Source organism: Perognathus longimembris, chromosome 9, assembly GCF_023159225.1.
Source record: "Perognathus longimembris pacificus isolate PPM17 chromosome 9, ASM2315922v1, whole genome shotgun sequence".
Classification (NCBI taxonomy): Eukaryota; Metazoa; Chordata; class Mammalia; order Rodentia; family Heteromyidae; genus Perognathus; species Perognathus longimembris.
This window is the reverse complement of record NC_063169.1, coordinates 25,511,603-25,529,531: the sequence shown is the minus strand read 5'-3', so window position 1 is coordinate 25,529,531 and position 17,929 is coordinate 25,511,603. Positions and strand designations below refer to the sequence as shown.

The 17,929-nt window shown below is 35.5% G+C and overlaps 1 protein-coding gene across 2 annotated transcripts in view; it reads right to left on the bottom strand.

Moving 5' to 3' along the window:
• The window catches only part of Map3k7 (mitogen-activated protein kinase kinase kinase 7), a 62,284-nt gene that overhangs the window by 19,264 nt on the left and 25,091 nt on the right, over positions 1-17,929 (bottom strand). Inside the window, exons 7-12 of one of the 2 annotated variants that reach the window (XM_048353825.1) lie at positions 16,624-16,752; positions 13,846-13,976; positions 12,045-12,126; positions 9,446-9,576; positions 8,716-8,845; positions 6,369-6,449 (exon numbers count right to left, since the gene is read on the bottom strand). In XM_048353825.1, the coding sequence (XP_048209782.1) occupies positions 6,369-6,449; positions 8,716-8,845; positions 9,446-9,576; positions 12,045-12,126; positions 13,846-13,976; positions 16,624-16,752 (684 nt within the window). The remainder of the gene's footprint in view (positions 1-6,368; positions 6,450-8,715; positions 8,846-9,445; positions 9,577-12,044; positions 12,127-13,845; positions 13,977-16,623; positions 16,753-17,929) is intronic. The other variant, XM_048353826.1, reaches the window with a different exon arrangement.

Here is a 17,929-nt window from a genome sequence, read left to right as displayed (position 1 = left end):
TCTTGTTTCCCAAGGACAAAAAGGATACCATCTACTATGACTAATAAGCAATTTTAGGCACATTTCACTTAACACACTCATTCTAAAATTAGCTTAGATGAGACAGTCTTATAAAAGTGTCTGGAATTCTCTTTTCAGATCAGTAGCATTTGTGAATCTGAGAAACCACCCAGCACAAGTGTCTATAAGCCATTACATCACCATCACAATAATGAAAATGAATTCAAGACTAAATGGGGGAGGGAAGGAGGGAGGAGAAGAGAGTAAAACTTTCAAGGAAGTAGGATAAAGAGCTGACAGTTAACAAATGCCATAAAATGAGAAATCTTTCAGCTATAGCATGAGTCAGAACAAGCGGTATTAGGCAATGCATTTTAATTAGCATAACCATGGCAGAAACCATCTGGCAAATGGTTCAGACAAAGCAAAAAAGGATTGCAATCAACAAATACTTGTTGCTCCAATATTAAGTTTAAAAGTCAGACAATTCTGAAATATGAATGTAAAATAAATCAATCTCCTATTATTGTGAATGAAAATTGCTGGGTGAGTTTTTAAAATTGTGATTCTGAATTTTCTGCAACTGCATATTAATTCAGAAAGGCATTCCGTTTATATTTTTATGTATCTTTGATATGTGCAACCTTTACTACACATGGTAGTGTTAAAAAAAAAGAGAGAGAGAACTGAGAGCAAAATGATATAAACAGATGTCATCTCACAGAATCTGAAGCCTGAAAATGCCCTGAGTATTTTATTTGGTAAATTCTGGAACTTTCATGGCTTTATAATCGAGAAAAATATGAAATGACTTTTAAGTAGGAGGAACAGAAAGTGCACTTCACATGGCCTGCCTATACTACCCACTTGCCCCATCCTCCTACAAAAAAAGGAGGCAAGAATAGCAGCTTACCTATCCATTCAGACATTCAAGTAATGTCACAAAGACAGAACTCACCTCTTCAAAGAAATTGCTATCTTAAGTACAACTGATTCCCTGATCAAGGATTTGAATCATCATTGAATATATCAAAAAATAGTTGCCTTACAGCTTACTCTTGTTTTTCTAAAAAAAAACTGATTTAAATAAATTTATAATTTTTCTGACCTTAACACTTTTTTTTTAAAGTACCTAAAACGTTCTTCATTTAAAAATTAAGTTTTCCTAAAAACTTCTCTTACACCGATGGAAATTGCAATTTCTGCCATGACTATGAAAAATTACAAAACTGTCTCTCATGCGTAAAAATATAATTTAAAACTTTCTATTGTGTTATACACTGCAGTATTAAACTACTGCTTCATGATAAACTGAAGATATAATTTTAAAATGTACTCGTTTCTGCCACAAGTTTTATATTACACTACTAATTTTGATAAAAACCAACTTCTTTTCCTTAGAAGGCACAACTTCAGGTGGGTTTTAAAAACTCTGTCAAAGCAGTGAAATGATTACTTCCTGGTGAGCAGACCTTATAATAACCAGTGTTACTAGTTTAGAGCCTGATTTTCGGATTACAAAAAATATTAATAACCTTGGTAGTCTACAATATGGTGAGGAGACTGCAAAAATCTACCTTTAAAAAGTAAGTTAACTTCCCACTTAATAAATCATAAATGTAAAATTTTATTAGATATGAAACAGGTATCACACTTCTTAATATAGTGTCTCTCCGGCTCCCAGCATCGCTAATCCAATGTTTATAATTGCTGATGACATTATCTGCAGGAAACCTTAATTCCTTTTATTCCATTTTCTCTTGTCTTTTCATATGCTACACTGTTTAAAGGGAAATATTTAACAATTCACACACTTCCCATCTAAGGAATGGATACTTCTGGTGTTTGAGACAAGATCTCACCAAGTATCCTTGAATTGACTAAAGTATACTTCAGGCTAGCCTCTGACTCGTGATCCTCCTGCCTCAGCCCTTGAATGCTAAGATTTGAGGTAGGCTCCATCATGTCTACATAGCTGTTCTTGGACCACATACAGTGTTAGATTATATTCTCATCCTATGAAGAGAAAGGAAAATAATACTCTGGTGTCTCTGAAAGGCATCTTTGCCTTCAGCTGCCTGATGTACTACAAAGCCCTCCTCACCCTCAATAACTGAGCTATCTATAACTTCTGAAGGAAAGCAACATCTAAGTATCAGAAACCGAGCTATCCATCTATTCTCTTGTTAAACATAAACATGTTTGGACTTCCTTATTCTATGTATGAATCCATGTTATTGCTTCAACATACTCTTGACAAAATAATAAAAGCCAAATGTTTCAACTGAAGTTAAAAGTGAATACTGGATGATTTTTTTTTTTCAGCTAAAAGACTTAAGTAGAGCTGGAATCATAAGGACACTTACACATAAGATCTGATTTTGAACTCCAGCACTGAATAAAAAGAAAAACAAACCCCAAACTCTCAGGTTCCTTTTCAGCTTTGAGAATGTTACTATGAGCAATGAATACCAGTTAAATTCAAAGTCTTATACTGCAATAAGACTTAAAGCCATCAATATATTCAATTTTTGTTCTCATATCCTTACAAATATTAAAGAGAGAAAATCCTCCAATGATGATTTTTTTTTTTTGGTGCTGGTCATGTGGCTTGAACTCAAGGCCTAGGGTGTTGTCCTTGAGCTTTTGTGCTCAAAGGTAGTGCTCTACCATTTGAGCCACAGAACCACTAGCAGCTTTTTGTGGTTAATTGGAGATAAAAGCCTCTTAGGCTGGCTTCGAACCACGTTCTTCAGATGTCAGCCTCTTGAGTATCTAGGGATACAGACGTGAGCCACTGGTGCCTGGTTCATTCTATCACTCATAAACGTTATGCCATATTATTTTAGGCTTAGGAATAAAAAAGGTATAATTAAGCAATACTGTTCAAAGTTCTCAAATTGTAGCACTTTAAGGCAATGTGTATTAATACAATGAATTAGAGAATGTTCAAGTATTTTAAAATGCAATCAAGTATTATAATTTAGTCTGAATTAAGAGAAATTCAAAGTTATTGATATTACAATAGTGTCAATAAAACTGCTTAAGTAAGTCTGTAATAGCTTCCAATTTAGCTAATTTTCTCAAGATTTATTTATATTATAATTGCATTATTAGTTTTGGTTCTGTAAATCAATTCTGGAAATTCATTTTGTTTTATAATAGCAATCAAGCTAGTATAAACTGTGTTGAATTAATTTTAAATTAGAGTGGGAAAAGGTACAGAAGCTTAATGTTTCAATGAGATCTTTTACAGGTTGTGTGTATGCATGGATAATTGGATAATAGTATCTTTTTTTCCCCATTGAATCTTTTTTTTTTTCTGTCCTGGGGCTTGAACTCAGGGCCTGAGCACTGTCCCAGAGCTTCTTTTGCACAAGGCTAGCACTCTATCACTTGAGCCACAACGCCACTTCCAGCCTTTTCTGTTTATGTGGTACTGAGGAATCGAACCCGGGGCTTCATGCATGCTAGGCAAGCATTCTTCCACTAAGCCACATTCCCAGCCCTCCCAGTGAATCTGACATCCATTATAATCATAGCTGATTCCTGGAGTGCACCAACTATTTGCAAAGACTGCAGCACAACTGCTGTTCTTTATTAATAAAATTCGTTTTCTTAATTAATTTGTTTTAATTTAGAAAAGGTAATTTCTTATTCTGATTATGTGTATTTTAGTCATCTCACTTATTCATCTTTGACAATGGAATTATTTAAAATGTAAAATTTAGATATTGTAGTGATGATATATATAGTTTCTCAGTCACAACCATCTCATTTTGTAGGAAAAAAAAAGAATGTAACATTTAAAGAAACAATGTGGGAGAAAACAAAGTACAAGCAAAACTAAGACCTGTATTTCATTGTCCTCTTAAAGGGGAAAAACAGAAACTTACATCAGTTTAATAATTGGTCACATATTCCCTTTTCTTCAAATAAAAGTATAATGAGTTATAAAAAGTATTATGCTTTTAAAAGTCAAGTTTTAATAGAAAACATTTAAGAAAACTCATTTTCTTGCCTCAAAACCTATTCTAACTCATGATTTTACAATCTTCAACAGACAAATGTATTATAAAATTGTAGTTGGAATGGTCTAAATCCTAGTCAACAAACTTTGATATTTATATTGGCTTTGCTTAGGTATCAACTGTCGCACCTGGCAAAACTTTCTATACATGAAGTCAGTAAAACGCCATATATATTAATCAATAATTTGCACTTAACTGTTCATCATCAGCTCTAACTACTTCACCTGTAAAATAGCTATAATTGTATCTGGTAACCTAATTACATAGTTGCAGTGAAGGTCAATTAAGGCTAGGTTAAACTACTTGTTTTACAAAAAGCCTCCCACCAGGTTTTCTCAGCTTCAGCACTGTTAACCTTTTTTGTTGTGAGGGCTGTCTGTACTTAGCAGGATGTTAAGTAGGATTCCTGTCTTCTGCTTACTACAACGCCATGAGATTCTGCCAGTTGTTAACAAGCATTCTTTCTCTTCCTCTCCTCCTCCATTTTTTTTCCCCTTACAGTTTTGGCTACATTGTCATAGAATTTTTTTTTTTACTGTTTACCTGTAAGACATATATTAATGCTGTGTTATTTGTCTAGTGTTTCCTGATTCTCTCAAACATCTGAAGTATTATAGCTTAGCAGTATGTAAATTCAAGCACTGCCATTTTTAAGTCTGAGTATCATTCCCTCTAAAGCATACTTTGCATTATGGAAGAAAAATGACTACAAATACTGTCTATTTCTAAAGCAGCCCTTTTTCAAATAAAAATTATATGTGGGAAATGGGCTAACACTACTCTTTTTTGCCAGTTCTGACGCTTGAACTCAGGGCCTGAGCACTGTCCCTGGCTTCTTTTTGCTCAAGGCTAGCACTCTGCCACTTGAGCCACAGTGCCACTTCTGGCCACTTTCTATATATGTGGTGCTGGGGAATCGAACCCTGGGCTTCAGTATATGAGGCAAGCACTCTTGCCACTAGGCCATATTCCCAGCCCAGCTAACACAACTCTTGAACAGCAATATTGACAATGTTTCAAAACCAGACACCACTTTGATAGAGAAAAATGCAAAATAGCATTGTATGAAAAAAATTAGCCCATAAAATTGTAGTTTGTAACCAGTTTCTAAGAAAGATGCTCAATAGTGGTTTGCTCATTTACTTCATAAACACCTACTTATTAAATGAGGATGGGAAGTATCTGGGCTGCTATATCATTTTGTACAAGACATACACTTCTTGCATGTTTCTCATCAGCTGCAGAGGCCTGTCTGCCTTTCTAGATAATTGTTTATGGCCCTCAAATGCTGCTATAAATATCCAAATGGCACTTGGCAGAACAAAGATTCCCTTGGATAGTATAATCAATATGTGAAGCACAGAACTAATAACTATTGATACACAACCAATAATGATTAATAGACACAGTCTCTGTCCTTACAGAGATTTACATTTAATAGGGGAAAAAACAATAATGAGATGTTAGCCACAGTATAAACACTGAGCTAAAGTACAAGCACACAAGAAGCACATAGTACTGAAGAATGTACTCAAGTCTCACATATGAATGTGCGTGGGAAATACTATTTCCTTTTCAAAATTTTAAGGAGAGAGGAGGAGGTTTAAAACCTAAAGCAGAGGGATAAGTGGTAACTTTGATAAAATTAACATATTAATCAATAATGAAGGGCAATATGCAATTTAAGTTTTAGTTAAAAATAGTGATTTTTATCTATGAGATGATTACCATAGAGATATAGAAGCAATTTAACATTTGAGGCAAAAAATGCCACATAAAAATTAAGTATAAAAACATGTAATTTGTGAAATCTCCCTGGTAACTGATGAAAATCAGACTGAATTATTTATCATTTTTTTTTAAATTTTTGAACAAGATACCCTACAAAACAGAAAATCTCATTTAGTTTTACTTTGTTTCTGTTTATGAGGTTAAGACAAAATGGCATTTAGCAACTCCTACTTGCTACCAATAGAAAGAGGTGGGACAGAAAGACTAGAGGAAGCTCATAAAAGAGTCATAGGGAAGAAAAAGAGACAAAGAGCAACTAAAATTTCAAATAGTCATACCCTCTTTCTGCTGGGTGCAAAAAAGGTACATATACGTTCAGGCTCATGTGTCCATTTCCAAGAAAAAGGAAGTTCCTCCTAGAGATGTGAGGTTGTATTTTCAAGTTCACTTCAGTTTAAGTAATTCCAATCTGTCTCCCTAGTTACTGCATGCAAGGGTATTGATATTCATGTCCTATCAAAATTGGAGCAAGAAGCATTGTAAGAGTACCAGGGATCATTATTCCGGTCCCACAGCGATTAGACCACCTTAGGTGGTCTATGATACCTGATATGACGATCTCAGGGACATCCAGAATGTTGCCAAATGAAGCGGTTTTACGGTGGCCCCGTTTAGGCTTGGAATAGGCTGCAAAAACACATATATACAGTATACATGCAAACAACCACAAATAGTAACACAGAAAATGAGTAACTACAAAAACAGAATAGTTGACAGTTATGTTAATAATAACATTTCATGCAGAATGGCATGCAGAACTATCTCACTTTTTATTCATGCTTAGGAAAGGCATGATTAAAGAGCAAACAACTAACAATACAAGAAGTATCACATAATGATTTTAATTAGCAGGAGGAAAAAAAAAAGACAAAGCCTTAGGGTAATGAGAAAGCTAAAGTCCCCATGTGTTCTTGGGAAACAATCTACCTAAGTGAACCCACTGATATGTAATGAGGGAAGGGGAGGGAAAGTGGGAGGGAAGAGAGGAGTTAATAAGCTTCTATATTTGTTTTAATTATACAAGCACAGGAATAGGCTTTAAAATTAGGTTTTTCTTGAAGAGCACTATAAAGTAAAATTCAGTGATTAAGCAAGTTAATGAATCAAAATATAAATGTAAAAGTATGTACAACAGCATTTATCCTACATATAGGAGGAGAAGACAAGGTGATTTTAATGTGTGTGGTTATTCTTAAACCTAGTCAAATATTATTCTATAAAGAATAATCACAAATGGGGTTTTGACTAGAAAAATAATGCTAGCAAAGACATAAAACTTCTATAACACTATAGTCTGTCTTAGGGTACTATCAGTATTTAGAAAGTCTAACTTGATTGACATTTATAGTAAAAATTCCTCAAAGTGTGAAGGTATGTCTCTATGAACAGAGCTCATTAACTCCACTTCACACAAATACCTGTGACTCATGAAGAGCAGAGGGTTTGTCAATGGCTGGTAGTCTCTGCTCAACTTGACTGATTCTGAAGATCTACCTGTGGCAGAGACCCCTAGTTCTTTACAAGATCTCGCATAGCAATGTCTGCCAATCTGTGTTCTTTTCTTCTCTCTTAGCCACAGAATTTTGGCTTTATTTAGGACAGCATTCTTCCCAGAAAAATGACTACAGATCCTTTCTTCCTTTTAAGTTCTGCGTAGTTATCTAAACATGTTACTCTGGCCACTGCCACTGATTGGAAGTTGTCAGGAAAAGCTCCTTCAAAGAGCCTGGCTGTCCTCTCACTCTTTCCCTATATCCTCCTTCCGGCTGTCTGGAATGTGGCAATGATAACTAGACCATAATTGCTGTTTTGGGGCCACAAGTTATCCGAAGGATAAAATACAATAGGGATTGCGACATGGAGAAACAGAAGATCAGTTGTCTGATGACCATGGAGTGAGTGTACTTTCATCTTCTTTATGTGTGAAAAAAAAGCTTGTGATATAGACGTTGTTATTTTGAATTATTTGTTTTACATAATGGATTTTAGTGGTAATTGATAAATTCAGTGATCAAGATTAGTTAAAGATAAGTATGACATCCACCTGGACTGCTTAAAGAGCTCCACATACAATTAGAATAGTCTACTCAGAAAAAACAAATGGAGAAAATGAGACCTAAAAAAGAAATCCTCGTTAGCTAAGGAAAAAAAATACACACATACACAAATATACATGGAAATATATATTCATAAAATATATAGTGAAAAGTCTAGAGGCAAATACATAAAAACAATTAAGTGTTTATCTCAGAGTAGGGCATTATGGGAGGTTTTTGGTTAATGAAACCTGACCGGAAAAGTTGTTGGGTCTCAATGGAATGTAAATGCTAAACTTTTCAAGATCCAATAAAACGATCACTCTTTTTTATTCCACTATTAAATGAATTAACCACAACCAACTTAGCTGTCTGGAAGGAAGAAAAACAGACAGCAAAGCTGAATGATATTTATAACTGAAGGGTATTTTTTGGCTAACTTAAGCTTTTTTATTATTTGAGTTCAGCACAAAAACCTAGTAGAAGAAAATAATTTAAAATCCCTGTAAACATTCTACTTTTAACCACATTTCAATTTTTACTTAGATTTTAAGCACAGGTATGAGCAGAAAGAATTATACTTGGAAAAAATCTATAGCTAAGAAGATATATTTTATAATCCAAATAATGTTTGAAAGTTATGCTTTCCTTATTTAGAATTTGATATATATATGTGTGTATATATATAATTATAGTTAGGGAGTTTATTAGAAAGCATACTGTAAAACCTACTTCCAGATTAAAAATGTATGACAAAAAGAAATCTAAGATCTTCACTAAAACAATTCCAACTACCCTGCCCCAAAGGATTTTACACATCTTTTTTTAACTCCTCTAGCATGGCAGCTGCTATTTACCTGTGGTCGCAGCGATCCTGGCTTCAATTTCTGACATGTCAGCACTCATCCTCTTGCCCTCAGAAGCGGGGGGCAAGCTCTCTATACTGCTCCCACGGGAAGCTCCCAAGCTCAAACGTCCAGATTCACTCTGTCAAAATTATAGAGGTCAGAGGGACAAGGTAACAAATAGCACAAGAAATGTATCCAAAGCCTAACGTATGAAACTGTAACCTCTCTGTACATCAGTTTGATAGTAAAAATTTGAAAAAAAAATTATAGAGGTCAGTCAGAATTACTGAGGTTCCTCTGGAGCAGCGTAGGAGGAAGAACCCTATCCCTGCCAACTTAGTACCCTAGCTAGGGGAAGGGAGGGAAAGTTCAGGAATTACTTTATGAAAGGTCGTTGAATAATTAGTGAAATAACTAAACATGGACGGAGTCAATTCTTAAAATATAACAAATCTCCACAAGATTAAATGATAGATTTAGAAAAATGCCACAGTATATTCATTTTACAATTTTAATGATTAAAGTCAGACATTTTGTACAAAGAGAGGGCAATACAGTTAGTAAAGACAGTAACTATTAGAAGAGAAAAAAAACTACTATTGTGATACACAGCAGGAAAACCTCCTCTATCTTTAAACTCATATGTCTGCGTCAGGAGAATGCAGGATTTACATTATAGGCAATATTGTGACTACTACTAAGGCATCAATACAATTTTACTTTTAATAACATAACAAACCTGTTGTTTTGCTTGATTTTTCAACAATTTTGATTCTAAGCGTTTAATAGTATCATTTGTGGCAGGAACTTGCTCCATATTAGTGTCACTTTTATTACTGGTATTTGTAGAAGCGATGTCCATGAATGAGCCTAGGAAATCAGAAACAATTACAACTAGAGGTTGAGAATAATATAAATGTCTCATTGACTAGCATGTAATTCAAATTCTTTTCCAAACTGGCAAGACATGAATGGAATAAAATAACATTTTTCACATAATGAAGACACTTAAACAAGCCTATGTGAAATGAAATTCATGGATGGAACAAATAGGAGTCAAGTAGTCGTCTACATAGTGAAAACAAGGATTTTACCTCAAGCTATAGAACTGAAGGAAATTAACTAACATGAGGAAGAGCAGAAAATCAACATGCTTGAAGGAAGCTTGAACTCAGTTTGGAAAATACTAAGTCTGAACTTCTGTTAGATGGCAAGTTGGAAGCTGGATTTATTGGTGTGGCGTTAAGGTAGAAGATGGAGAAAAAGCTTAGAAAATTGATGGTGTTAAAAGCCATAGTAAAATGGATTACCAAGAAATGGACATAGTTGAAAAAGACCAGTGACTTAGCCTTTTAACTCTGACATTTTTAGGTTGGAAAGATGAGGAGTAATCAGCAACGAAAACTAAGAATAAGGGGGTGGGAGGATAGAATGCTTGCCTAGAATGAGTAAAATCTTGGATTTGAATCCCAACCAGTGAAAAGAGAGACAGTAGAGTTGGGAGTGGGGAATGACACACAAATAATAAGAAGGAAGAAGAGAAAAGGAGCAACAAACCAACTAGTCAACTACAACAAGAACACAGAATAAATGACCTGAGATGCAAGAGGAAACTCGGCTAATATGGTATTCAAGAGAACAACCAAAGAAAGTGTGTGTGTGTGTGTGTGTGTGTGTGAGTGAGTGGGGGGGGGGGAACTGTATCAAATAAAATGAGAATTAAAAGTAATCCTATTCCTTAGTAATATATAGAGATAACTGGTAACCTTAACAAGAACAATTGTGGACTAGTGGTGCAAAAGAAGTCTGAGTGGAACTGATACAATAGAGAATGGCAAGAGAGAAACTAGTGAATGCAAATACAGACTGTATCTGCGCTGGGAATGAGCACATTAGGAAGGCTAAAATTAATGAGGTAAGAAAGAGAATTACTAGGAAAGCAGATGGGTTTTAATGTACAAGCAGTAAACCTGCTTTTGGCTAAAAGCACGGGGGAGGGGGGGTAGTTTAGCCATATTAACAAGAGAAAAGAACAGATGGATTCAGATACAGGTAGGTAGGTAGGTGGACATAGCAAGGGAGGTTAGAGATGTTGTCTTGTGATTACTACATTTTTCTCAATAGCAAATAAGGTCATCTAAAACTGAGAAGAGGTGTTTGAAATTTCAGAAGAGGTTAATGTATAAAATTAAGTAATGTATGAGAGAGGAGATGGAGTACAGTACAACTGTACAGTAGCACTAAATAGGCATTTGACAATAGCCAACATGTGCTGTCTCAAACACATTCAGCTACAGCCCAATTAGTAAAATTAGTGTTGACAATCTAATAAGGCATGTGATTTAGTCAGGCAAGTCTGAGAAAGAGTCTAGGCAGCTGAATACTGCTCCCAAGCCAAGTACAATAGTTGGCTAGAATTAAGTGTACAGATGAAGGAAAAAGAATCTAAGAGGGCTGAGGATCAGTGAAAAGGTGGAAGATCAATGGGCTGAAAGTTACAATATGGAAACAAAAAGAGGATTTGAAGGTAAGGGAATAAACAAATGATAGGATTCCAGAGAAGTTCACATTAGAATTGAGAGCAATTCAAAGGTATTCAGTAAAAGTGAAATTTGAGAATAACTGGCAAAACAGTAAAGCAGCTTAAAACAAATACAACTATTTGTAATGGTACAGGGAAAATAGATTAGTAAACATATTTATCAATAAAAATGAAATTTTATGTTCAAGGTAAATATATGTATGTGTGATCAATTGATCCATCAGAACACATACCTTTAATGTAATTAAATCATGTAATGTCATATATTTTGAGAATTACATTTTTCCTAAATTATTTTATCGTAACTACAAACTACCAATTCTCACTACCACTTCATATTTTAGAAAACTGAGGAACTTCTAATTGTAACATAGCTTCATAAATGAATCTTTTTAGAAGACAACCAGGAAGCAGGGTTTTTGTAATCAAGAAATGTGTTCTAACATTTGCAATGATTTCTAATATTATTGATCTAGCGGTATCTATGTAAAAATTGTTTCTCAAACTAAGAATGACATTTACAGCAATACAATAGCTAATCTTTCCAGACTTAACTATGCAAGTTAATTTAAGACTGACTTGAAAGTCAGTTTCAAACAATTTTTAAACTAGGCAACTTCATGAAGAATGATGCATCTGGAAACTCAAACTCAGTAAATCATAGAAATTGAAAGAATTAAAATGCAAATAAGAACATCATCTGTTGCTTCTTGATTATAATTTCATGGGAATAGATTTTAAGGGAATATCCCCTGAACAAACAGGATATTACTTCCCAATCTATTTGTCCATTTACCTGTGCTGGTGGCAGAGTTGCTCTGTCCTTCATCAGAATATTGACAAGGATACTGTAATGGCTCATCTGCTCCTGGAAAGTACTGTATGTAAAAAAGCAAATCACAATTAAAATTTCCATTACATGGATTAAATCCTATTAAAGTTAAGTTGAAGAGTATATCAAAATTAACTTGTTGTGACATTTGACCTTATGCAGTAAAGATGCTACTTGACTTTTTCCTAAGGAACACACTAAATTTGTAGAATATTAAATTTGTAATTTTACAAAGATGATAACAATACACTGTTTTTTGAAAGCCAACTGTGGACAATGTCATGTACCTACCTAAGCATCTAAGTTACATGCAGTCTAGATAGTCCTGAAGAAAACACCATAGTCTCTAGAGGAACATATGAAATAGAATATATCACTCCTCATAATTGTAGTAACCACTGATGTTCACTTAACAGTGACATAAACTACCAAATTTTTGCAATGATTTGTTAGTCTGGTAATGGAGACTGGTGTAACACAATAATTGTTAAGACTAATAGGTTCAATATTAAGAAGATAAAATTATGGTTGTGCTTTTATGAGTTGGAAACATGAAATTTGCTGGATAAAAAAATTAGAACTTAGGAAAAGAGTATTACTCTCAAAAACATGTGAATATAATTATAACGTGAACAATTTATACAGCCAAAAGTTTTAAGTTACTGGATTATTTATATGCTTTTGGTTAGCATTCAAATACTGTAGTGAACTTTAATCAGTTAGTTCACGCTGTTTTGTCTAGCTTCTTTTCTTTTCTTTTTTTTTTTTTGGCCAGTCCTGGGTGGGGGGGACTCAGGGCCTGAGCACTGTCCCTGGCTTCTTTTTGCTCAAGGCTAGCATTCTGCCACTTGAGCCATAGCGCCACTTCTGGCCATTTTCTGTATATGTGGTGCTGGGGAATTGAACCCAGGGCCTCATGTATACAAGGCAAGCACTCTTGCCACTAGGCCATATCCCCAGCCCGTCTAGCTTATTTTCAACTGAATGAAACTAAACCTTTGAGCATTTTAGGAATTCTTAGTCTGTATTTTAGAAGAGTGCAAGATTCTTCTGACAAAGAAGCTCCAAAATTAATACTTGCTCATCGATACACAATCTTATTGGCTTTGTAATGTTCCAAACACTAACAGCCTATACTATTTCAACTAATCCTCATGTTTTGATTTGTAGAATAGAAAAATCTGACCACTATTTTAAACAGGTTTGTTCGAAATTAAAATGCTCCATATGTCCTAGAAAAAAATCTTATTTTTTATTGTCATAAGAAAAAACTCAAAATAATGTAAGAAAAAAACCTCAAATATCAAAATTTCCCGGAATAAATGTACCTGAAAATGCAAGCTTTCTAGTGCCCTATAAAACTAACTGATTTTTGATGAAAATCTATCAGGAAATTTAAAATTTAGTTTAGCATGTTATTGGTCATAATATATCTGTCTTGGGAAGGTTTTCAATATAATTTAGCCTACTTATCAGATAATAATTCAGTATCTTCTAATTGTTTCCCTCATGTTACAGATGAGTAATGGGTCCAGAAACAAACACATTACTATCTGATAAGCATTATATAATAAGCCTAGAATCCTAGCTTTTCATTACAAAGAAGTAGATTTTTTTCTAAAATAAATGTGTCTTCTGATTTAATACATAATAAATGACTAGGTTAACTTGGAAAATACAGAAAAGCTTGTAAAGCAGAAAGTAGTAAAACTCAATTTATATTTAATCCCCCTAAACCAAAAGCCCCTCAAAAGAAGGATGATACCCGCATCAAGTGAGTCATTATTTTCACAATTTCCTCCATGGAAGGGCGCTGGGAAGGATCTTTAGACCAACAACGAGTCATTAGGCTCTCAATGGGCTTAGGCAAATTTTTGATCAGAGGTGGTCGAGTACCTATAATTAAAAATTAGAGAAGGAAAAGCAAGCATTTACCCAAACAATGTTACAGGTTTTTTTTTTAAATGCACTTCCAAAAAAGTACTCTAACACATCTTGTTATTTAAGATGTGCTGTAATACACACACACACACACACACACACACACACACACACACACACACACACACACACAGACACTCTCTCTCTCTCTCGATCATGGAAAGTACTTTTTCTTTGTCCTTTAATCTATCCATGTATAGCTTCACAAAAGGAAACCTTTTTGTTTTTCTTTAGGTGATAATGGAGTTTGAAAACTCAGGGCCATGATTGATGCCCACAGAACTTGCTTTTAGTTATCAGATACAGTCTTCATGATTTTGCTTGGGGTAAATCAGCCTACCAATACTTGCTACATAGCTAGAATTATAGGCACTATGCTAGGCTGAGAGAGTCCTGCCAACAAATTTTTGCTTGGACTAATCTTGAACCACTATCATCCTATCTCTGCCTCCCAGGTAGCTGGGATTACAGGCAAGAGCCCTCACTCCTAGCCTGAAATTACACTCTTCAAAAGTTAACATATGGCTGGGAATATGGCCTAGTAGCAAGAGTGCTTGCCTCGTATACATGAAGCCCTGGGTTCGATTCCCCAGCACGATATATATAGAAAATGCCAGAAGTGGTGCTGTGGCTCAAGTGGCAGAGTGCTAGCCTTGAGCAAAAAGAAGCAAAGGACAGTGCTCAGGCCCTGAGTCCAAGGCCCAGGACTGGCAAAAAAAAAAAAAAAAAGTTAAAATATTTGTAACACATTATTGAGAACCACAATGTTTAAGTTGTTAAGTTGCAAACATGTTTCAAAAAAACCATCTTTCATATCAAAAAGTAGTCAGATAAGGTAGCAACTTGCAAATGAGCCTCTTGTGGGAAACAGACCTTTTGACTGCAGTAAATCAATCATTTCACTAGTTGAAAACTGCCAATTTACAATTATTACACCTATAATATTATTAGTACTGTCCCCACTTAAGGAAGACTTAAAATATAATGAGATTCTGTAATTTGATCAATTAAGAAGTATTTTTACTCCTTACTTGACATTCAGGTCCCAGTGCTGTCTGCAGTGACACCATAGGCAGTAACATCACAGACAGAACAGGAGCTAGGAAAATGACTAAGAAGTGGCACAGAATGGTACTGTCTGGCCATTCTATGAATGACCCAAGTAGGCAGACCTCTGTCTTTATCATTTGTGGAATAGTGTAGCGTAATGCATTCATCAGGATTGATTACCACGAAGTAATAGAAAACAGATTGATGCTAAGGTCAGCAAAATAATTTTTTATAAAGTTTGCCAAAACAAACATGGGGTAACTTTATTAATGAAGATACATTTTAGCATCATATGGATAATTACTAGAGCTATAAATGGATCACAGGGATTCAAGAACACAGCCTGTAAGTCAATGTGACTTAAAAATATGAACATCTGATTCTGAAAAAAAAAAACCCAAGAGTTGAATTCAGCCCATTAGCAATCTTCTGACACAATCTTCTGGCAGGTCATTTAACAAAGCTCCTAATCTGTGAAAGGAGGCAACAGTGCTTATACTATAAGTGTGGATATTTTAAAAAATGGGGTAGTGAGGCACTTTGTGTTCTTTGGACCTTAACAACTCTACTGGGAGTTTTCTTTCTCTTCTTGGCGGGGCACTTGCTTCCATAGGAGGCAGAGGCTACAGGAAGAGCTGCGGAGCCAACAGCTTAAGAACACAAGAGATATTATTTTTTAAAAACTCTGGGCCTTGTGCTTATTAGGCAGGTACTCAAACTGACCCCCATGCCTCTAGGCTTCTTTTGTCTTCATTTTATTGGTGGGGGATAAACTCTTGAGTTTTTGCCTGGAGGTAGCCTCAGACTTCAATTCTCCTACCTGTGTTTCATGTCCAGCTTAGATTTCAGATGCACACAATTATGCCCAGCTTATTGGCTGAGATGTGGACTCACTAACTCTTGGGCTGGTCTCAAAACATGATCCTCCCGTCTCTACCTCTAAAGTAGGTGCGTGCCATCACATGAGACCCTTACTTATACCTTTATTTTTTCCAGAGTACAATTCAATGCTTCTCCATATCTAAGACTACAGGCTCTGGATAAGCACTGATGCCTTTTCCCTAATCATTGCACAGCCAATAAATGTTCTCTATCCCATGTGGAGACCAAGACTGTTTTAGCACCGTCCTGCAGGATTCTAGGGCTCAGAGACAGAGACTGGAAATAGAAAGTAGTCTGGTTACAAAAAATTATACATGCATACATACTGGGCGGGAGGGGTTGAATTAAGGACTTTATGTTTGCTAGGCAGACAACTTTACCACTTGAGCCATGCCATGGCCTTTTGACCCTCAGGTTATTTTTCAGATAGGGTCTCATATTTGCCTGCGATGACCTGGGATTGCCATCTTTCTATTTATGCCTCCTGCACAGCTGAACTACCACGCCTGACTTATTTTGAATGAGATGAAGTCTTTTGATCTGGCTGACTTTGATCCAAATCCTCCCATTTCTCTGCCTCATATGAGTAGCTGAGATTATGGACATGAGCCACCAAGCCCAGTTAGAATTATATATTTCAACGTAAGAGATAAATTTTGCTTTTACACACCATTATGAACAGCCCACATGATACGGAAAGCTGGGCCACCAATCTCATCAAAGGGTTTCCGACGTGTTATTACTTCCCAGAGGATGATACCCCAGCTAAAGACGTCACACTTTTCACTGTAATTGCTACCTAGAAAAAAAAAGCAGAAAAATCTTGAGACATTTCCCCTTATGACTTACAGAAACAATTGCTCTGATATATGTTAAGAATGGCTAACCTGAACAAAAACAAGGTATGACCATAGAGTTCAGAAATTACTATTTCTGAAGTACCTTAAATCTTTAAGAAATGCATCTTTTGAAATAAATTAAGTATCATGAGTATGTCAGTGGCTCACATTGCATTCTCTATTACTTAAAAGGCTGAAATTTGGGTTACAGTCTGAAGCTAGCCAGACTAGGCAGAAAAGCCCTGAGAGCCCATCTCCAATTAACAAACAAAATGCCTGACTGGAGGCATGGCTCAAGTGGTAAAGTACAAGACGTGAATGAAAAGGCTGAGGAAGTGTGCGTGTGTGTGCATGTGTGCACGCATGCATGCATGCACACGTACACACACACACACACAACAGCAACTTCAGAAAATCACTTAAAAGTCAGCTATTTTCTTTTTTTTGCCAATCCTGGACCTTGGACTCAGGGTCCCTGAGCACTGTCGCTGACTTCTTTTTTATGCTCAAGGCTAGCCTTCTTCCACTTGAGCCACAGTGCCACTTCTGGCCGGTTTTTTTCTACATATGTGGTACTGGGGAATTTAACCGAGGGCTTCATGTATACAAGGCAAGCACTCTTGCCACTAGGCCATATTCCCAGCCCAGCTATTTTCTATTTTTTCATAAAGAGCCATAACCTTTCCTTTTTATGGATGTATACCCATATTTTTTCTGGAGCAGAGTATGAGATGTGTACATTTCTGTAATTTTTTGGTTTGTAGTGCTGGTGATCAAACTTAGGGCCTTTCATTTGAAAATTCAAAGCATATATATTTTACTACTGTGTTCAACTCCTAGGCTTTGTAATTTGCTAATCTTAAATAAAATCTTCCATTCTCTGATGGATCCCTATTCTAGTATTAAAGCAAAAACAAAAGATGGTTCTGTTTTTGTTGCTTTTCCTTCAGTATTAAAACCTTAACATTTAAGTTTATGCAGCAAAATTCACAGAAATATCAAGTTGATGGATAAAACAGCACAAGAAACAGCCCAAAATTCCTTAACACTAACTAAACAAAAATATCCTTCAAAACCAAATCTAAGAGTGAGTAATTATACACTGATAAGAGTACACAACAATGTAGGATTGCAACA